General features: G+C 34.5%; 1 protein-coding gene across 1 annotated transcript in view; it reads right to left on the reverse strand.

Annotated features, from left to right (window-relative positions):
• PTPRQ (protein tyrosine phosphatase receptor type Q) overlaps nt 1-20,065 on the reverse strand; it is a 215,036-nt gene that overhangs the window by 165,441 nt on the left and 29,530 nt on the right. The window contains 6 exon segments of the mRNA XM_063075852.1: nt 4,886-5,167; nt 5,320-5,427; nt 6,035-6,214; nt 6,319-6,480; nt 7,890-8,070; nt 16,965-17,137. Of these exon segments, the coding sequence (XP_062931922.1) occupies nt 4,886-5,167; nt 5,320-5,427; nt 6,035-6,214; nt 6,319-6,480; nt 7,890-8,070; nt 16,965-17,137 (1,086 nt within the window).

Below are 20,065 nucleotides of genomic sequence, written 5' to 3' on the forward strand. Positions count from 1 at the left end.
GTTTTTCCAGTTTTCCTCCTACCTCACTGGTGACTTCTGCTTAGTCCTTGGTTGGCTCTTCCTTGACTTCCAGTCTGTGTCATATTGCTCAAGACGTAACTGTAAGCTTTTTGACATCTCTCTCTACACTCACCCTAATGTGACTATATTATCACTTGACTTTGAATACCAGAGATACGATGATGCCTCCAAATTGTGTATTCAACTATGGATCTTTTCCCTTTGCTTCAAACTTATTTATCCAATTGCCTTAATGATAAGCACTTGGGCATCTCAAACATATTTAAAACAGAGCTCCTGAATTTTCTCCAAACTGACCTCCTTCACTGGACTTTCCTCATCTCAGTAAATGGCATCACCATTCCCCTAGATAATCAGACAAAATCTAAAAGTTAATCTTGATTTTTCTGTTTACTTCCACATCCCACATATTCAGCAGCAATCTTCTAAAATTGTAAATCATATCATGTTCTCATTTCATAGTTCTCCGATAGCTTTCCATTGAAATTAAATTCCAAACTTCTTCGAATGGCACCCAAATATCTGCATGATCCACCTCCGCCTGTCTATCTCCTCCTCTGCTAATTCTCTACCCACAACTCATACTACCCGAATGACAAAAACGACCTGCTCTTCCTCAATCCCATAGTTTCTTCCCACTTCAAGAACTTGGCAATTGATATCCCACTTTCTAGAACATTTTTCTTTCTCATCCTCATTTTATTTAGTCTTATACATCATATATCTCTGGGAAAAATATAACCTCTTTGGTAAGGCCTTTTCATAGTCTTCCATCTCAAATAGCCCACTCACTGCTCTGTAACTTTCTCCCTTCTTTCCCTGATATTTTTTTCTTCACAGAACTTACTACTACCCCAAATCATATATTTGTTTACTGGTTTATTCTCTGTGACCCTTCTAGAATGTTAAGTTTCAGGAAGGTAGGGATTTTGTCTTCTTTACTGCAAATCTGTACTGCATAGTATGACGGCAGCACATAATATGGAGTCCATAAAAGTCTGTCCAGAGAATGAGTAAACATGTTCAAAATGATGTAGAATGTATTTATAACAGAAAAGAAACTCATAGGTAAAAAAAGAAATAAGATTGAATCAAAAAGCTCTTAGTTGCAAGAAAAAATAGAATTAGTGATGCTATGTTTGAGTTTTATAATTCAGTATAACTTCTAATATTTAAAAATTCTCACTAGAATTAAAGTTGTCCCTCTGCAGTTGCCTGCCTACCACCAGTAGTCAGGATATAAATATACATCCCTGACCCCAGGCTGATATCCTTTGCATTTTTATTCGTTTATCCTTAGGGGATAACAAGTTCTGAATCTTTAGGCAAACAAAGCAAGACAGACTTGATGACTTAGTGATTTTGGAATGATGGTGCACCTAGAATTTTCTGAAAGAGCATAAAGAGTGTTCTCAACTGTAGGAGTATATTATAAAGTAGATAACTTACAAATAAAAAGTAATGATTATAATCAGTTGGAATAAGTTGAATCTATTTAAAATCTAAAAATAACAGAAATAATTTAGTACATGATGATACTATAAATGGAAGTTACCTTGAGTATGCTAAAAGATTGTTGTTTGGCATACATAGTTTTAATGTACATAGATAAACATCTATTAATATAAATAAATTTATAGAGTTCTACACAAAATTTTAATTAACATCTAAATTACCATCCACTAGTGTTTGTTGCCCCAAATTAGACATATTCAAGGTATATTGTTAAAGCCTTACTGTAAAAAAAAGTTATGTCTTTTAAAAAAGGAAAAGGAATATGTATAGATCATCAAAAGGGTAATTTTTATGGGAACTTCTTAAAGTTATTTTTCTGATTATTGCACCATAAGTATGAGAAAATAAAAACTAATCTCAGGTTTGTTTGTAAACTGCATATTTGATGATTAAAACACACACATACACACACACACACACACAAAGGATCAATCTTGTATTGATCTTTCCTCTTTGACTGTAAGAATATTTTATGCTGGCTGGTTTGCTCAATTGGTTGGAGTGTGGTGTTATAACACCAAGGTCAAGAGTTCGAATCCCTGTACTGGCCATCAACCAAAAAAACAAACCAACAAAAAAAGTATTTTACTTTCAAGCATTACTAAACTCTGGTTCACTAAACAAGATAAGGCATTTGAACAAATGATTTACTCCTGTTTGTAATTACCCAGCACTAACACATCACCAAGTTAATGTATCACTCAATTTCTCATGAAACAATATTGAAGAGTGGGCCCTTGTTTTTCTTATGAGAGTAGGTGTACTTATTGTATTTAATAAGATTGTTGGGTTCTGGGCAGAGACAGTTGTTTTTGAGCACATCTTGTTTCAGATGACACCTTGAGACTCTTAAAACTCTAGCTTCCTCCTTTGCCAATGGAGCTAAAGTTGGTGGTTCACATTTAGTTCCCAATAAACTTTACAAAACTGAAAAAGAAAAAAACAGTAGCAAACATGATCAAGGAAAAGTCACTAATGTAGATTCCATTGCCCACAATTTGCAACCAGATGGAGAATGCAAAGACCTCAAAACTACCCTACTTCAGGACACAGAGCTGGAAAACAGGAGGATGGGGATTGAACCCTATACTCACTATTAGGCCTCCTTTGTTTCTGAGGAATCTAAGTGTCAAGACAACCCAATTATACCCACCCAAGTGGGTGGGCCAGCGAGCCCTAGGATAAGTTGTTTTCCCCTTCTCTTTATTTTTCTAGCTAGCTTAGGGGGCTATTAAGTGAGGCCTGTCATAGGGGTCAGGAGACCTATCATCAAGCCTCAACTTCACTTCTCATTTACTATGACTTATGAGTCATTTTACTCAGAGTCCTAGGTCTCTTTGCCTATAAAATAAAGCATTCTATATGTTTTCTAAGATACTTTCCCAAAAGTATCCAAAAGATACTTTCTAAAATTCCCATTTTAAATTACATCTCAAATTAAATTCTTATATCCACTTCTGGTTTATTATCCCTGCCTTAGAATTAAGCTCATACAAACAGATAATAAAACTGAAATTAAATTTACTTTTTCTATGCTAAGTAAAAGATTACATGCATGTGATAATCAGCAAACAAAAAAAATTGTGTTATAATTTATTATTAAAATAAGGTGTTCTTGATGCTCTGACCACATAAATAGTGAAGTATTTGATAAGCATTCATGAATATGGTGACTCGTTAATATTACAACAGGACCTCTGAAAGTTATTACTTTCCTTCCCATGCTATACAGAGTCCAAAGAGCAAAATATCACTGCAACAATAAATAGAAAGACCCCAGATACATTTTATAATTTACACCTTTAGTGATGGCTTCCGGAACAGCATGTACTATGAACGGGAAATGGGCTTTACAGTCAAACGGATTTGGCTCCAATTTCAGCTTTGTAATTTACCAACTGGGTGACCTTAAGCAATTAAACACCCACCAGTTAATCTAAACTTTAGGAGGGCAGGAAATTGTTTTCTTCCATACTGCTATATATCCAATTGGGCCTAGCATATTGTAAATATTTGTTGAATATTTGCTGAAAGAAGGAATTTTTCATAGCCTCGGTTTTCATTAGACAATGACAATAATAATAATTTAGTGCTTTACTCTAGAATTTAAAAGAGACAATTTTTGTGAAAGCCCATTGCACTTAGCAGCTGCCTAAAACATGCTTCCCCCCCCCATGACCCACTGTAAAGTAAAACTGAGTCACTAAAGAGCAGATATTTTTCTCAAAAATACTTATTTTAGGTACGATATATATAAAAGCAATAAAATATGCCAATCATAGTTTAATATCAATTAAGTTTTACTTTAAATGGTAACTCTTGATGATATAAAATGCTCCTTTCATCATCGTCTTGTTCCTGCAATTACAACTATGTCATTCTCTGCGGGTACTTATATGTCATCTCATTGTATTAACTTCTGTACACAGTCTCAAGAGGATACTTATGCTCATAAGTGAGCTGATTTTCTAGATTTCTATATCTTCAAGGTCAAGGACAGAACCTTATATATACTATCTGGCTGAACCATATGAAATTGCTGGTATTTAGCCATTTATGATATATAAAAATTGCAATTTCATGTGGTTCATCCAGTAGCTAGTCAATAAATACTTATTTTTTTTATATGTATAGACAAAACAGTAACTTCACATTTAGTTCTTAATGCTTAGTATACATTATTGAATTGGCCCTATTAGGCTATGCCTCCGATATGTGATTATAAACATAATATAAACAATAAATTATCAGCCAAAAATGTCTTGCCTTGTGCTATTTGTTCTAGAATCATTGAAACTGAAATACAAGCAATCCCTTGCTTGCATTATTTCTTTAGATGAGACATCCCTTCCTTACTCACTCAACAATCTTTATAACATCCTCCTGCCCATTCCACCCTCTTCATTAAAACCCAGGCCAATGCTGCCTCCTCTATAAGCCTTCCCCAGACATGCCATTTTTGTGCTCCCACTCTGCACTGCTATCTATACTCACACCTTGCTAGAGTATAAGAACCTATTCCTATGAGTATGTCTCTGCTTTTACCTAATTTGAAAGCAAGAAGTTATTCAACCCAAAATTTAAAGGCACATTAAAAGAATCTTTGGTTTCTCAAGGTTTCTCATTTGAGAAATTCACTGATTTTTATCAGAAGCTCCCTTATATGTAAATCAGACTTTCGAGCAAGACTTTGCCCATACTTTACCAGAAAAATCAAATAAATTTCTGTATTATACAGAACAGAAGAACGAGGGTTTTTAGGTTATGTAAAATATAAACAAAATGGCAATTATCAGCTATGTTTACTATGTCATTATATATTATTAAACAGACAAACAAAAATACTTACCAGTCTCAGAAGTCCTTACAGAGAGTAAAGAAGATAAGTGATTGCCATGGCCAAATCTGGTATATGACCTTACAGAAATGTTGTAGAGGGAGTAAGGTTTTAAATCCCTTAAAATTATGTTTGTTGTTGAAGTGTTCTTTGTAAATAAAGTATCTATATTTTTATAGATCACTTCATAAGCAACAATAATCCCATTGGGTTTTTCAGGTGGCGACCATTTCAACCTTATTTCATGTGCAGTAACATCAATTACTTCAACATCTTGGGGTGATGATTCTGGTTCTGGAGAAAGAAAATAAAAGTTTAAGTACGTAAGTTTTTTCATGCTTGTTGCTTCAGACACTAAAGGCAACAAGAAATAGAGGCAGTAAACATGGGTAACACCACTTTCTTTTTTTCTTTTTTTAAATTAAAACTGCACCTAATATTCTTACCATCTTCTGGAGTTCTCACAAAGATGTCATTTTCTTCAGACAAAGAACTTTCTCCAACATGGGTTGAGGCAGCCACTCTCATTTTGTATTTTGTGTATTTCTTTAACCCTGTAATGACAACAGGCAATTTGTCTGAAGTCCTTAAAATAACATTCTTGGTTAGTGCCATTTAACGTAGGGCTAGTGAAAATAATTTATTTGGTGGACTGGCTATCTAAATCAGCTTCTATATAATCCCAATTTCCCCAAATTCCTTGAGCTTGAGGGTCTTTCCATGTTGATGATGTCTCAGTTCATTCCTAAAATATTAAGGCAATAATCTAAAGATGAAAAAATAATTCTTGGCACACTGCAAGGAGTATAGTTGATTTGGCACAAATACCATGCCCACTGAATTACTTCAGGTGATTTTCACATTCATTCATTCAGGTCTTCAATAATGAGTTATTTTGATGTACCAAATATAATATTCCCTGGGTTAAGTAAATTTCCATGAAAATTGTAATCTGACGCTTTTTATTTCTTTATAGATAAATGCAGTTAAAGAAAAACACATTTAATCAAGTTATTTCTATAAGCATTTTTAAAGATTTTCATGGCAGCATGGAAAAAAATCCAGAATGATACAGCATGTGTCCTGCAGGTTTTAAGACAGAAAGAGAAGCAGATTTTCCATCAAAATGGTAATGTTAAAAAAAAAAACTTTTTATTCTACCTGTTATGAGAAAGCTGTTATCTACAGTAGTCATCTGGAACGCTCTGTTTGTATCCAGTTCCATTGCATAAATTGTATAATGAGTTATTTTTCCATTGGGATATTCTGGAGGTTCCCAATATAACAAAATAGATGAAGAACTAATATTTTTATAGTTTATAATTTGAATGGAGCTTGGCACTTGAAAAGAAGAATGAACAATTAATATGAATGAAAAGAAAAAGTATTGCAGCATGTGAGAGTAATGTTTTCAGGTAACTGTTTCAAAGGAAATACATTCTTACCTTGTTCACGTGTCCTAACATTGAGAACCGTTGGTGGCCCTTCTCCCATGATGGTGAAAGCAGATACACTAATCATATGCTCAGTGAAAGGTACAAGGCTCCTGATAACGTAAGACAGCTGCTCACCAGCAATGTCCGTGATGTACTGATTCCTCGTAGTCACTATTTGAAATCAGTTGAAAAGAAAAAGTGTTTGACTTCACGATCAAAATTATTTTTGCTCACACAGTAAAATCTTAAACCTGATTTTACATTACTCATTATTCTCTCTGTGTACTCCTTTATATAAAAAGTAGATGTATAATTAATAATAAATATAAAAGCATTGATTTTAGAGATCATATTGAATTTTATTATGAATTATGAATAATCCCCCAATAATATCTATGAACATTTTGTGCTCATAAGATAGTTTCGCTAGTCATTATACACTATTCTGGAACATGAAATTAGTGTTTTGAGAAAAATAACTTTTTAAAAGAGACTAAGTAGAATTTTTTTCTGAAAAGAAAAACTAGGCAATAATACAAAATTGAAATATTATAAATCAATACTAGGTTTTAACAGGAGAGTTAAAGAAATAAGAGTTTTATTTGAACTCGAAATTCACCATACATTTGCTAAGCCCTATAATTCTTTAAAGCAAGCATACTTGGATAATTGACACATAAACACAAGTATGCCTGAACAAAGGTTTCAAATGTTAGATTTTTACTTTATTTAAAAATTGTGCTTGCAAAACTCTTAAGTAGCTAATAGACCAAACTTGAAGTATTTAAGGAAATATATGAATCAGAAATCACAGGCCTCTTAATTTTTGGTGTTGTCCCCCAGTCTTCTTTGCACAAGAAAAACAGATCAGTAAATACAATAAACGTATATTAAATGTAATATAATATTTTTTACTAATTCTACCATAAGTAGAATAATATAACAGATTCAATTTGGAATGGGACAAATACCAAATCAGAGAAAAAGCAATGAAAAAAAATCCTCTTCAGTTAAGATTTTAGAAAATCCAGAGAAATAATATAATATCTTTAATTTGTCATATATGACATTCTCCTTTCGGAAACAATAAGATCCACTGACCCTGAAATGCAAGTGTATATACTAATGACATCACCACGTCTTTGGGGTCACCTACACCTGTTTATCACCCCATGCACTAGACTTGTAACTTTCTGACCTATTTACCTTTGGTGACATTTAAAAACCTATTAATCAAAAGCTGCAGAGAGTGTGAGGTCTGTAAATGATTCGAAGATATGTTAATCCCTTCCCATCACACCTGCTTTGGCAACTGTAATAACTGATTGTCTATGCAGCTTGGCCAGAGACTCTAGGGTGCTACTTTCTCTAGGAGGAAGGTCAAATGGGTTAGGAGGGGCCAGCTCCTGCCTGTGTGGCATTTCCATTTGTTGCATGAGGTTATCCGACAGTTAAAAAAAATCTGACTCCAGCCCATGGATCATTAATAATATGGGTGAACTCTAAACTAAGGTTCATGTCTCTGCTAGCTAGTACTGGTGGTTTAAATGAACTTCATGCAAAATCAAAATTTTACCTACCAACTGGTGAATTCTGGTCTTCAGCTCTGTTCCTTGCAGGGAAGTCATTGTGTGGATGACGGTTAAACATAAATGAAACAAGTGAGTGCAGGTCAGAAGACATCTCTGCTGAACCTTCGTATAATCCTGCCATTGGCTCTACTATGTTCACTATTTCTGGAGCCATGGGGTCATTTAGATACTGTAATTAAAAGTAGACATTTCAAATACTGCTTGTGACAGTTACACTTAACGACTTAAATCAAGTACTAGTTTTAAAAACTTGTAACTTTGGAATGATGCTTTTTTAAAAGATAATATTATTTCCATGGCTATTGTCCTTTTTGCATTCCAAAATTTAATTCTCAAGCTAATAAAACCCTGCATCACTGCAACACATTGTAAACACTTTGTATCTTAAGAGACCAATACTGTATTTTGGAAAGAAGAAGAAATTTGTTTCTGACTTGACTTAGTTTCTTTATGGTAAGATTAGACATCCTCATGCAAAGGTTTCATGACTGAAATATTTTAACTGCTTATCCCCAAAAAGGTAAGTGCTATAGGCATACTGGCTTATTACAATGTGTTTTGCTTCCCTAACTATATGTCCTCATTTGTATACCAGTTGTGACAGGCCTGCATGCCTGCTTGATATACAGTATATCAATAATAGTAGTTTTTCTATAATCAAGTGAAATTACAGACAAGAATAAAACTGCATGCTAATAGTTTTTAAACAGAGTTCATGGCACACCTCTCCAAAGCTTTGCGCCTAATGAATATTTTAAGTAACTGCAATTGTTCCCAGACCACAAAATATAATTCACATATGTGAAGTTAACCAGAGCAGCAGATATTGAAGTGAAAACGTAAGTAGCAGATTAAGAATGTACACAACAGAAGCTTTTGTTGGAATAACAATATGACTCCTTTCTCTATCCCCACTTGGCATAATCGATTGAAACAAGATGAGAAAAGGGATGGAACAAATAATATATTTGTGTAGAACGTCAGCTTTGAAAATAAGGCTAAACATTAATCAAAGAAGATGCTGCCTTAAGAGACTTAATAACGAAGAGCAATGTGTGGACTCTGGATTCTAATTAGAACATACCTATCAACATAGGCTTAGGAGATAATCAGAGAAATTTAAATGTGGTCTAGGTTTTAGATGATACCAAGATAATATTAGAAATTTTGCTAATTGTTATTATGGCATTATGAATGGATCTCATAATTTCCCCCTGCACTATAATTTTGCATTAAATCTCTCAACAGTCCAAATGTCCATGTTTTTCAGAGATTTGTGGTTAGGTTCACAGAAGCAAAATTATGTAAAGTATTAAATTTATTTTAAAATACATCTGCAGCAGCAGGAACAATAGGAGCCAGATGAAAGAAAGGCAGAATGTTGATCATTATTAAATCCAGGTAATGCTTATATCGAGACATTATACTCTTTGTTCTTTCATGCCTGTTTAAAATTTTCCAAAATAAAATCGCTTTTTAAAAAAGAAAATGTTACAAAAACTACTCTCTTTTAGTCAATGACTTTCTAAGTTCTGCTTAAAAATTCACTCCCAAGAACGTTTTTTAAAAAATTTATTCTATTCCTTATCAATTCCATGCTAGTATACCCTCAGAATTTATAATTAGTTCATAATATAGATTTTTATATTGTTTGTAAGTTGTTTATAAGTTTTTGGAATAAGTCTTTTAATTACCTTACATGTTTTGGGGTTGTATTCACTTCTAGAGCAAAAAACAGGTTTTCTATTCCTTATTAACATCAAAGCTCTTAGTATTTTTTAAAAATAGTGGATACTGAGGAAAAAAAAACTCAGGAAGGCAAAAAAAATTTAGAGCAATTTAGTTGATTTAACTATCTACACAGGCAGGTTATTTAAATATTAATTTTTCTGCAAGATAAAAGAATGGAGAAATGATTCAAGAAAATCTCCAGTCCTCCAGATGATATTTATAAAATAAAATTACTTAAATCTTGTTACATCATTAACCCATAAAGTGCTGGTGGTGAAAAGCAGTGGGACACATAAAATTTCTATTCTAAAAATGTTGTGATAAAGAACTCTGGATATGGAACCTTATATGTGACAGAGTAAAGGTCCTCTATCTTCCAACAGCTCACTTGAGCTTTGCCTCCACAGGGAAACCAGGGAGGGCATGAATCACAAACACATAATTCAGAGATGCTCTGGTATTCCAGTCAATAGTTTATGCCCTAACCACACAGCTGTTTCCACTATCAATCAGTCACCCTTTGAGAATCTACCATGTGCAAAGCACTACAAAAGGGACAGAAAGGTAGTACAAAGAATTTCCCTCTGAACTATAATTTTGCATTCAGTTTCCCAATAGTTTCTACCCCATGTCAGATAAATTAAGAGTTAAACCATAGCATCCCATCAATTAGCTAAGTTAAGCATCTCTGTTCAAAACTGTCATTTCAACCTAGGAGTTGACCTGAATACTTTTGACTATGTGGATTTCTCCCAAATTCTAGTTGTCATTTGAAAGACCACACATAACTAGAGCAATGATTGAACATTGGTTTCATAACAACCCAGAATGTTACTAATTATCACCAAGTGTGCCATGTCATGAATATTTCTCACACTTTACCTTTTTTAAAAGGACATTAGAATAGATGTTAGATTTTTCAAAAGAGAAAAAAGTAGTAGTTTTAAGAGCAAAATAGAAGAAAAGAATTAAAACATAAGAGAGTAAAGGAAGGGGCAGAGAGAAGCAGGAGTAGAAATGAGAAAATAGAAAGGGAAAAAGAAAGCCTATTGCAACACCTAAAAGTTGAGTTTACTTTGTTGAGCCTTAGGAACAAATAATTCTCAGAGTTAGTCCAGGGTCTCAATCTCAGCACTACTGACTTTCTGTATTAGATAATTTTCTGTTGTGGGATGCTCGCCTGTGCATTGTAGGATGTTTAGCAACATTCCTGGTCCTTATCCACTAGAAGCATCGTTCCAGTTATGACAAGGAAAATGTCACCGAATGTCTCCTGGAGAGCAAAATACTCCTGATTGAGAATCATTGAGTTAGGGAATGTCACAATTCATCAACATGAAAGGTCTGTGTATGCTACCCAGGAATCCTTGGAATTTATGTGAAAGAATTAGAAGTCTTTGGAGGTAAATTCCTAATCCACCTGAATAAACCACCTTAACATTACATGTAATAATCTTCATTATAATGAAAGTGATTATATACATGTATTTTTAAATCCTATTATATCTATCAATTTAGACTCACTAGAGGTCTGCTGAACTGAATTAATAAGCATTTGAGTTATTCTTAAGAAATTCTATATTTTAATATAGACACAATTTATGCTATCAAAAAGTGGTAAAAAGAAAAATTTGCAACTAGCATATGTTTGGAAACCTCCTAAAGGATACTGCATCATTCTACACATTATTTGGGTAAACAAATCCTTAAGCCTTGATTCCACTTCTGTTCCTAATGCTCAACAAAGTAAACTGAACCTAAAGCATTCCTAAACTAACCCTTGAGTTCTGTCCTCAGCTTCATTCTGTAGCAACTGGCCAAGTACTTAGCTGGCTTTCTTGTCACATACAGCAGTGACAGACTTTGATATACTCAAGGAATATGCTGAATGAAAAGATGTATCTGTATGAATGTAAGAAGTCTGCAGTACTAGGCAGCAAGATAATGTCTGTTGGAGAAAAATGTCTCAGGCTTCTAACAGAAGAACAAGAACAGAATGAGATCTGAATGTGAAATTCAACTAAAGAGCAGTCATGGACAGATGACTTCAGGATTTTTCAAACTTCAGTCTCAGTAAAATGAGGCTCCCAAAGAAATTAATTTTATCCTTTCACTGTTTTGATAGAAAAAGGAACTTTACTCCAAAGGAGAAAATAATTCTGCTCAATTTTGCTTCAGTCAAACTCCATACATAATATGTTGTTCAGTAGACTAAGAGGATAATTGACAAGCTGGGAAATATACACAGGAGGGTAATCCATGATGTAAAAGACCTGGACCAGGACTAATGAAAAACTGAGGATATTAGCCATAGGGAAACCATAACCATTGTCTTCAATGATAAAAAGTTAAACTGTTATGTATTATTATTACTGCAAAGACTAACATCTTTAAGCTATTGTGTATCAAGTAGAGCTCTCAACACTTTACCCATGTGACTCACTTCATTATACCCCAAAGAGGTAGATGCTATCTCCATTTTACAGTCATCTGCTCAAGTTTACAAAACTAGTGATAGTGGAGGTAGGATTAGAACATATTTTCCTAGCTCCAAATCCCATGCTCACAGCTGTTATAATCCACTGTGTAGGTCTAGAGAGGAGAGTCAGGACCAATTGGCAAACATTAGAGGGCAAAAATTTCAGTTCAAAATTTTTACAAAACAGGGTGGCTTCACATTCATCTATATATTTTCTGGATCTAACAGACTACATAGAACTTCATAGTTACTTAATAAACAGATGCTTGTGGGACCATAGAGAAGAATGTATTAAAGCTTATAGAATAGGAGTGGCTTTTGTATTAGTAAATACCCTATTATTAGAGATGGCCAAATATTTTAGCAGAGGCTGGATTCCCACTCATTTATAAGGAATGTTGTAAATGAGACTCATATATGAAGGTACTTCAAAAGTTAGTGGAAAAATGGGATTAAAATATAATACAAATCCTTCTATGAACTTTTTGAAGATCCTTCATATAAGTTTGGAAGTTGAAAGTCCTTAAACCCTGAGATTCAATTTTTTAATATATTTTTCAAATACTTGTTTAAATATCAAAAGTGGAATCTGATATATAGTTCAGCTTGTTTAAATAACCCCCATTTATTAAGAAACAAATAGATCATGAAGAGTCACTGGAAAAAATTTCAATAAGTGATAAGATCAAACCAAGCCTAGCATTGCAGAATTGTATTTTAATATTTTTAAGTTTATCACTATGATATATGCACATGGCTACAAAAACAAAATAAAACACAAAACAAGGGGTGATGAAGCATTTACAACAAACATAACAGTTCTCTGTCTATAGATTCCTTACTCGAAGCCTTACTCTCCAGAAGCAACACTTTTAACCATTCCTATTTTCAGTTCTTATGGTATTTACTTATAAAATCACTAAATAATATGCTTATACTTCTCTGTTAAGATTCATTTATTTTAGTATCTATTGACTTTCTGCTATGATAGTGAGGAGTTAGATTACTTAAACAGGTATGTATGCACCTTCCCCATCTGTGCTCAATTCTTTTTTGGTTACTTTTATAATGTAAATAATATACTTAAATCTGGAAGGATGATTCTAGCAGGTATGTAAAGTATAAAACAGTAGGCTGGAAAGACTTTCAAGAGGTCTTCTATTATCCCCACCTCTTGATCTTCACACTTTTGTATAATCTCCTCCCTTTGCATTGGGTGGGACCTGTGAATTGTATCTAATTAATAGGATAAGAAAAAGGTGATGGGATGACCATGTTGGGAAAGCTCATGTGGCAAGAAACTGTGGGGAGCCTCTAGGATATAAGAGTAGTGTCTAGAGAAGAGCCAGCAAGAAGCCAGGGCCCTCAGTTCTACAGCCAAAAGGAAATGAAATCTTCCAAAAGCCTGAGTGAGCCCGGAAGTAGATTCTTCCCCAGTCAAGCCTCCAGATGAGAATACAGCTCAGCCAGCCCCCACTTAACTACAGCCTTATGAGACCCTAAGCAGAGAATCCATCTAAGCTGTGCCTGGACTCTTGACTCACAGAAATTGTGAGATAACTATGAATTGTTTTAAGCTGCTAAGTCTGTGGCAAATTGTAATACAACTGTGGAAAACTAATATAACGAGATAACAACAATAGTCCAGGCAAGAGACTATGCAATCTTGAGCGGGGGTGAGGACACAAGAATGAAATAGAGACGTATAAAAGTCACATTTGGGATGTATAAATAACTGACCTTAACAAGTCAGTTGGCTATCGAATGCTAAGTGGAACCTAAGTCAGAAGTGACTTCAAGGTTTTATGCCTCCATGACAGAGAAAATAATGATGACGTTATCCAAAAAGAGAAACATCAGACTTACAACAATGTCATAAATGCTCACCCTCAAAGCCTTACAAATTACTGTCATTTAAACAACGACCTTCAAGTTGGAGATCTGTGGAATGCCCAGTCCAAGGGATTAGGGAATTCTAAGCATGTAACTTGGTAGCAAGCCTTCAAATCAGCCTCTCTTCAAACATTGTTCTTGAGACACTGAAATTATTAATTGCCTGGACAGACTTTCTTCTTGTGTGTCCTGTGGGAATCTTCACAAGTCACCATCACTGTCTCAAGATCTTTGTCTAACATCTGTTCCTCATCCCAACTTTACATCCTCCTTCCCATCATGACCCAGGCCCTGTTATCCCAAGGAGGATTTTCGTTTTGTTTTGTTTTATGGGGGAAAGATATTTAGATGTGATGGTTCCTGGTAGAACCTTCCACAAATGGTTGAAATCAAGAATCCATAGTGTCAAAGAGAAAGATCAGAGTGGAAAGTAAGGCAAAAGAGTCATACAAATAGGAATCAGTGATTGAAACTGTGAGATCATTAAAAGAAAGTGTTATGAGAAGGCAAAAACAGCTCTTTGGAATACCTTATAAAGAAGGAATTAGAAAATAATAGAAAAATCTATTTTTTAAATTTTCCTCCTTTTTAATTGTGCAAGGCCAAAATATTGCAAAGTCACATATAAAAGAGGAGGAAGTATTAAGGAGCAAATAATGCCAAAAGCTGGAGAGTAGGAGGCAAAGGGATGGATTTTGGAGGAGATAAGGAAGAAAAGAATGGTTAAAAATATTTAACCACACTATCTGACATTGAGGAGGTCACTGGTGACTTCTAACAAGATTTCAAAGATTTAGAGAATTCTTGAGACAGGGAGTAGAGGCTACTCTTTGAGAAGGGGTGAATGGGAGGAGAGAGTCCTTTTGCACAGAGAGAGAGGTACTAAGGTCAAGAAGAGGGATAATAAATGAACACAGTAAGCCACAGGTTTTATCTGTTACGTTATTTACTTCTAACTCTATAAAATAGGTATATAAGCACCATTATAAAAATGAAGGCACCAAGTCTCCAAAAAATTAACTTTCCCAAGGAAGGTCATAGATCTAGAACATGGCAGAAAAGACCGTGGACCCAGGTCCATTTGGATTTGGAGCTTCTGCCATATCTGTCTTCCCACATCAACCTCCTAAAAGGTGAGCCCAAACACCAGTCACATGGGGAAGCAGAAATATCAGAAATGGGCCTGGTCTAATGAAGATAGATACCATCACAGAAATAAAGAGAAGTATAATGTCTCTTTGTTTGAGAGAGGGTAGGGGAACTAATATTGAGTTCCAACTAGGGTAAAAGATTCAATACCAAAATTAATAATCACAATAGGTCACAATTATTTAGCACAGCACTTTACATGCCAGGTACAGTCATAAGCTCCTTACACACATTAACCCATTACATTTTCATCATTAACCATTTGTAATAGGGACTCTTATAATCCCTATTATAAAGGAGAGGAAACTGAAGTTCAGAGAGGTCAGGCCAACTTCCCCAGAGTTAAACCGTCAGTAATAGCAGAACTAGGGTTTAAACCCAAGCATTCTGTCTCCTGGGTTTCTGCTCCTAACCTCTTTGTTGTAGAGCCTAATAAGGGACCAAACTGGGATTTTAATTCAGATTGGTATGACTCCAAGGCTCATGTTCTCTTTACTATGTCACAGGATTGCAGACCAGATTGAAAGAGGCAAAATCACAAAGGAATCCTTTCTAGAACCTCTTAGCTTCAAGAGAAAGACAGATGTGGCTGGCCATTCAATAGATGTCATTAGCAGAAGTGGGAAACCTGTTACCTAGTCCTAAGAAGCTAAGTATCTAATTAAGACCTCCTCAGCAGGACCAAAGTGTCAAGATTTGCCCTTTGCCTAAGTCGTCAACTAGAGCATCAGAGAAAGCATAACTCAACATCTTTTGCACAGAGGAAAGGAGTCACCCTAGGATTAAAATTAAACCCTGGGCTGGAGATGGTGAACACCTTGAAGTGGTAAGTCCTGGGTGGCCAGAGTGTATTGAGCACATGGTACAGTCAGCTTTCAAGTAAGTGCTAGAAGTTGGGGAAATCTAGGACCAGAAACATAGTGACAGTATGTTTGGGGGAAATAACAGCACAGGTAGAAGCAGCAGCAATTCTGAACCAAAACAGCAGAAGCCAATTGCTGAATAGCCATCACGTGTGTCTCTAAAGCCCAGTGATTGGTGCATTTGTCTTAAGTACATGTATTCTTTGTGTGCCCCAGGGAGCAGCCAGATGTGGATATGACTAGTCTGGAGGCATACAAGGGTCCTTACAGGTGAACAGCTGCCTGGGTGAGGTGAATGAAGACAGTGAAGCAAAATCAGTGCTGCCTGCACCTCCTAACAGAAACATGAGGGGTGGGGGGAGAAATAAGACTCCCAGTGCAGATAGAAGCAAACACATCACCAAAAGATCCTGGTACTCTTATTTTAAATCTATGAAATGACTTAAACCTGTTTTATTTAGTTAGGTTGATTTCTTTAATCAAAAGTACTTTTTAAAAAAAATGAGGCAGCTCTGAGAAATTTAGTTTTCTAAGACCACATAAGACATAATCATTTGTCAACAGCAGCTACTAAAATTATTGTGCCTTTTTCATTGGCAACTGTTCCAAATTGTAAGCACAGACTAGGAAGGAATACATAAATCATAACAGGAGTTTCCAAACAATTCATTAACTGAATTAGCATAATTCATGAAAGTACCTTTAGTCCTGCTTAATTGCTCAATTAACATTTTTCACATGGTGAAAAAGAATAATAGCACTCAACTAATAATATATGTCCTAAAATGAAATATGATCTAGCTAGATTATTAACATGGTCCAAATTTACTTCATTTTGTACTAGGGAACTTGTCAAATATTTTACATTTGACCTCTGGCAAATCCAAGTTCATCAAGGCCAGAACCAAGAAGAAGGGCTCACTAAGATGAGAAATAAAAGTTCAGTACCTCATCTTTTCCTGTGAGCAAAGTATTTTCCAAAATTACTCCTGTCTCTGAAACTAGCACTTTCACTCTGTATTGGTTAATGATTCCATTTGGTTGTCGTGGTTTCTTCCAAGTAATTCTTATTTGTGTGGCTTCCACCTCTGCAAGTTGTAAATCAAATATTGCACCTGGGACTGGGGGGGAAAAAAATAAAGGGGAGAATTTAAAACTACATTTTGAAATGAAAACATTTCCTAAATTTTTTAGCTCATGATTTAAGATTTGTAAACAATTCTATTAGAAAATATACCAAAACAATTTACTAATTTATTAGAAATTAGATATGGTGTAAGATTCTTTGAATTCATGGATATTTAAAATTGAATTTCTACACACTGTTCTCAAAATGTACATGAGGAAAAGAACATGGACTAATTTTCCAAAATCAAAATATCATAACATTTGCTCAGAACAAATTACTGAATAAAAATAATCTCCCTGAGAAACTGCCTATTTTTAGATGATTAATGCCCAGCCACAACCTTGAAGGCTTCATGAAAATAACAACATACCAAAAAATAATATCCTGAAGACTTTGAAAGCAATGAAATGTGGTTGGTAAATTTAATTAGGCCATCTTTTATTACACGAAATTGTATGAATGAAGAGCTGATTGATTTTTGTCTGCTGACTTTCCAAATTAATCATGTGAGTCTTAAATTTCAGGTGCCTTCACTCTTTGCCATAGTAAAGAAAAACAGGGATAAAACAAACCACCAAGTACCTAAAGCAAATTCTAGTTGGAAAGTCATCAGCAGCGACATCTAGGGAACCTCGCAGTGCCACAAGAGTAATGGACGAAGGATAAACATGTCCTGGGATTTTGACTGTTTTGTTTGCAGGTCATTGTATGATTATGAATGACCCCTCCAACCCTCACTTTCCTCATCTATAAAAGGAACGTAATTATACCCTTCCTATTACTATACAAGGTTACTATAAGGAATAAATAGTTCAAGAGAATTTTTTAAATGTAGGTTCAAGAAAGAGAAAATGTGACAAAAAATATTGTCCTTATGATCAGGATGTAATAACACATTAAATTCATGACCCTAAGCTGAGGTATTTAGCAGTGGTATAGGTTGAGGAAATTCCAGTTAAAAGAGAGATACATTGCCTTAAAGGAGAACGAAGGAGAATGACCCCTTCTCTTTTAAGACAACAGAAAGAAATGAAAAAATATCACAACTCCCATAAATATTATTTGTCATTAGTGAAAATAATTATGCTTTAAGCTAACCATGTAGTAAAGTGTAACCGTATAGAGTTTTCCTCCAGTAGATTGAGTTCTTTGTCTCCATGAACCAGTAAAGAAACCCCCTAGATAATACAACAATATAAGTATTTCTAAATGTTTGTTAATATTGAATAAATTGATGAACAAATCATTCTGGCTCAAGAGCATATTATTTCATTATTGTGGTCAAGATTGTAGTGTCCAGCGTGGGCAAAATCAGTTCTCAAAACTAGGAGATAAACATAACATGGATATATCCGTAATTTGCTAGTTCTTTGAATTGACTTTTCTGAAAACATTTCTGTCCCCATATATATAAGGATAACTTCAAATTGATCTCCCTGCAAGTGTCTTAATCTGATGGAAAAACAGTTTGATCTCTGAAGGATGGGGAAAGAGTCCTAGGCTAGGACCCCACAAGCACTGTCATTCATTCATCATGTTGAATGATGAATGAACTCATCATGTGATCATTGTTCTAGGCACTTGAAGACAGAGGGAGAAATAAGACAGATAAAGCCCTTTGCACGGGTCACCTTTTGTAAGACTTTTATTTCATTAAAATACATTATATTTAGTGTTATGTTTCTATCATCACATTTACCAATGTACATTTTTCAATGGCAGAGATACTTTTCAATTAACTGTGTAGTGTAAAGAGAAATACCACATGTTCTCACTTATTTGTGGAATCTAAAAAATAAATAAATAAATACACAAATAAACTGGGGCGGGGGAGGTAGGGAAGAAGACACAACAATCACAATTCCTTGAAGTTGTTAAGACAAGTGAACAGATATGAGGTTGTTGGGAGGGACGGGGGATAGGGAGAGGAGAGGGAGGATTTGGTAATGGGTCACAAAAATCAACCACATTGTACATTAATAAAATAAAATAAAATAAATAAAAATAACAAGGCTATTTAAATAGCAAATCTCCAATTCCATCCTTCCTTTAAACTTTGTTTGGGAGTTGCTATGTAGATAAAGCTTTAGCCAGTATTACATAACATAAGTCATAGAAGAGATCTGGCATTTTTCCATGTAATATGAACTGATGTAGAATCTTAACTGAAAAAATAAAACTGAAAAAATAATGGCTACGTTCATCAGATTAATCATGTAACCGAACCCTGATTATTGGAAAATAAGTGAAATGGTCTATTCCATTTGATGCAACATGTTAATGTAATAGGATATCAAATATACCTAGTAGAGAAAAAAAAAAAAAGATATATCTTACTGTCCCTTGTTTTGCTAGCCAAACCCAAGAGTAGAAGCAGACATTGTTTTATCTTTATATTTTTCAATATAATTTATGTATTGTCCCATGACACTAATACCTAAAATTATAATTCAAGTAAAGATTAAGTGTTTCTATATTACCCTAAAAATGTACTTCAAACTTATATGAAAATAATGACTGTAAATCTATCTTTTTTCCTCTGAAGAAAAAAAAAGCTTAGCGGATAAAGGAAATGGAGTAGACAGCACTGTATCTTGTCTTTAGAAAGATACTTGATCTGTTACACCACAAATTTTTATGAAGAAACCAGAGAAGTGTGGATTAGATCAAACTCCTTTAATATTGATACAAAATTAACTGAAGAAAATCAAACACACAAGGCAATTTTTCATGGCTCAGCATCAATTCTAAATGTGTTGCCCACAGGGACTACCTAAGAGTCATTGTCAAGTCAATACATTTATAAATTTTACTAATAAGTGAGAAACAGAGCAGTCATATCATTGGTAAAAATATTCCAAATGGTTTGAAGTTTTCAAGTGAAAAACTAATAGAAAAAATTATATGGGGACAAGTTGCA

The sequence above is a fragment of the Cynocephalus volans genome, chromosome 12 (genome assembly GCF_027409185.1).
Source record: "Cynocephalus volans isolate mCynVol1 chromosome 12, mCynVol1.pri, whole genome shotgun sequence".
Lineage (NCBI taxonomy): Eukaryota > Metazoa > Chordata > Mammalia > Dermoptera > Cynocephalidae > Cynocephalus > Cynocephalus volans.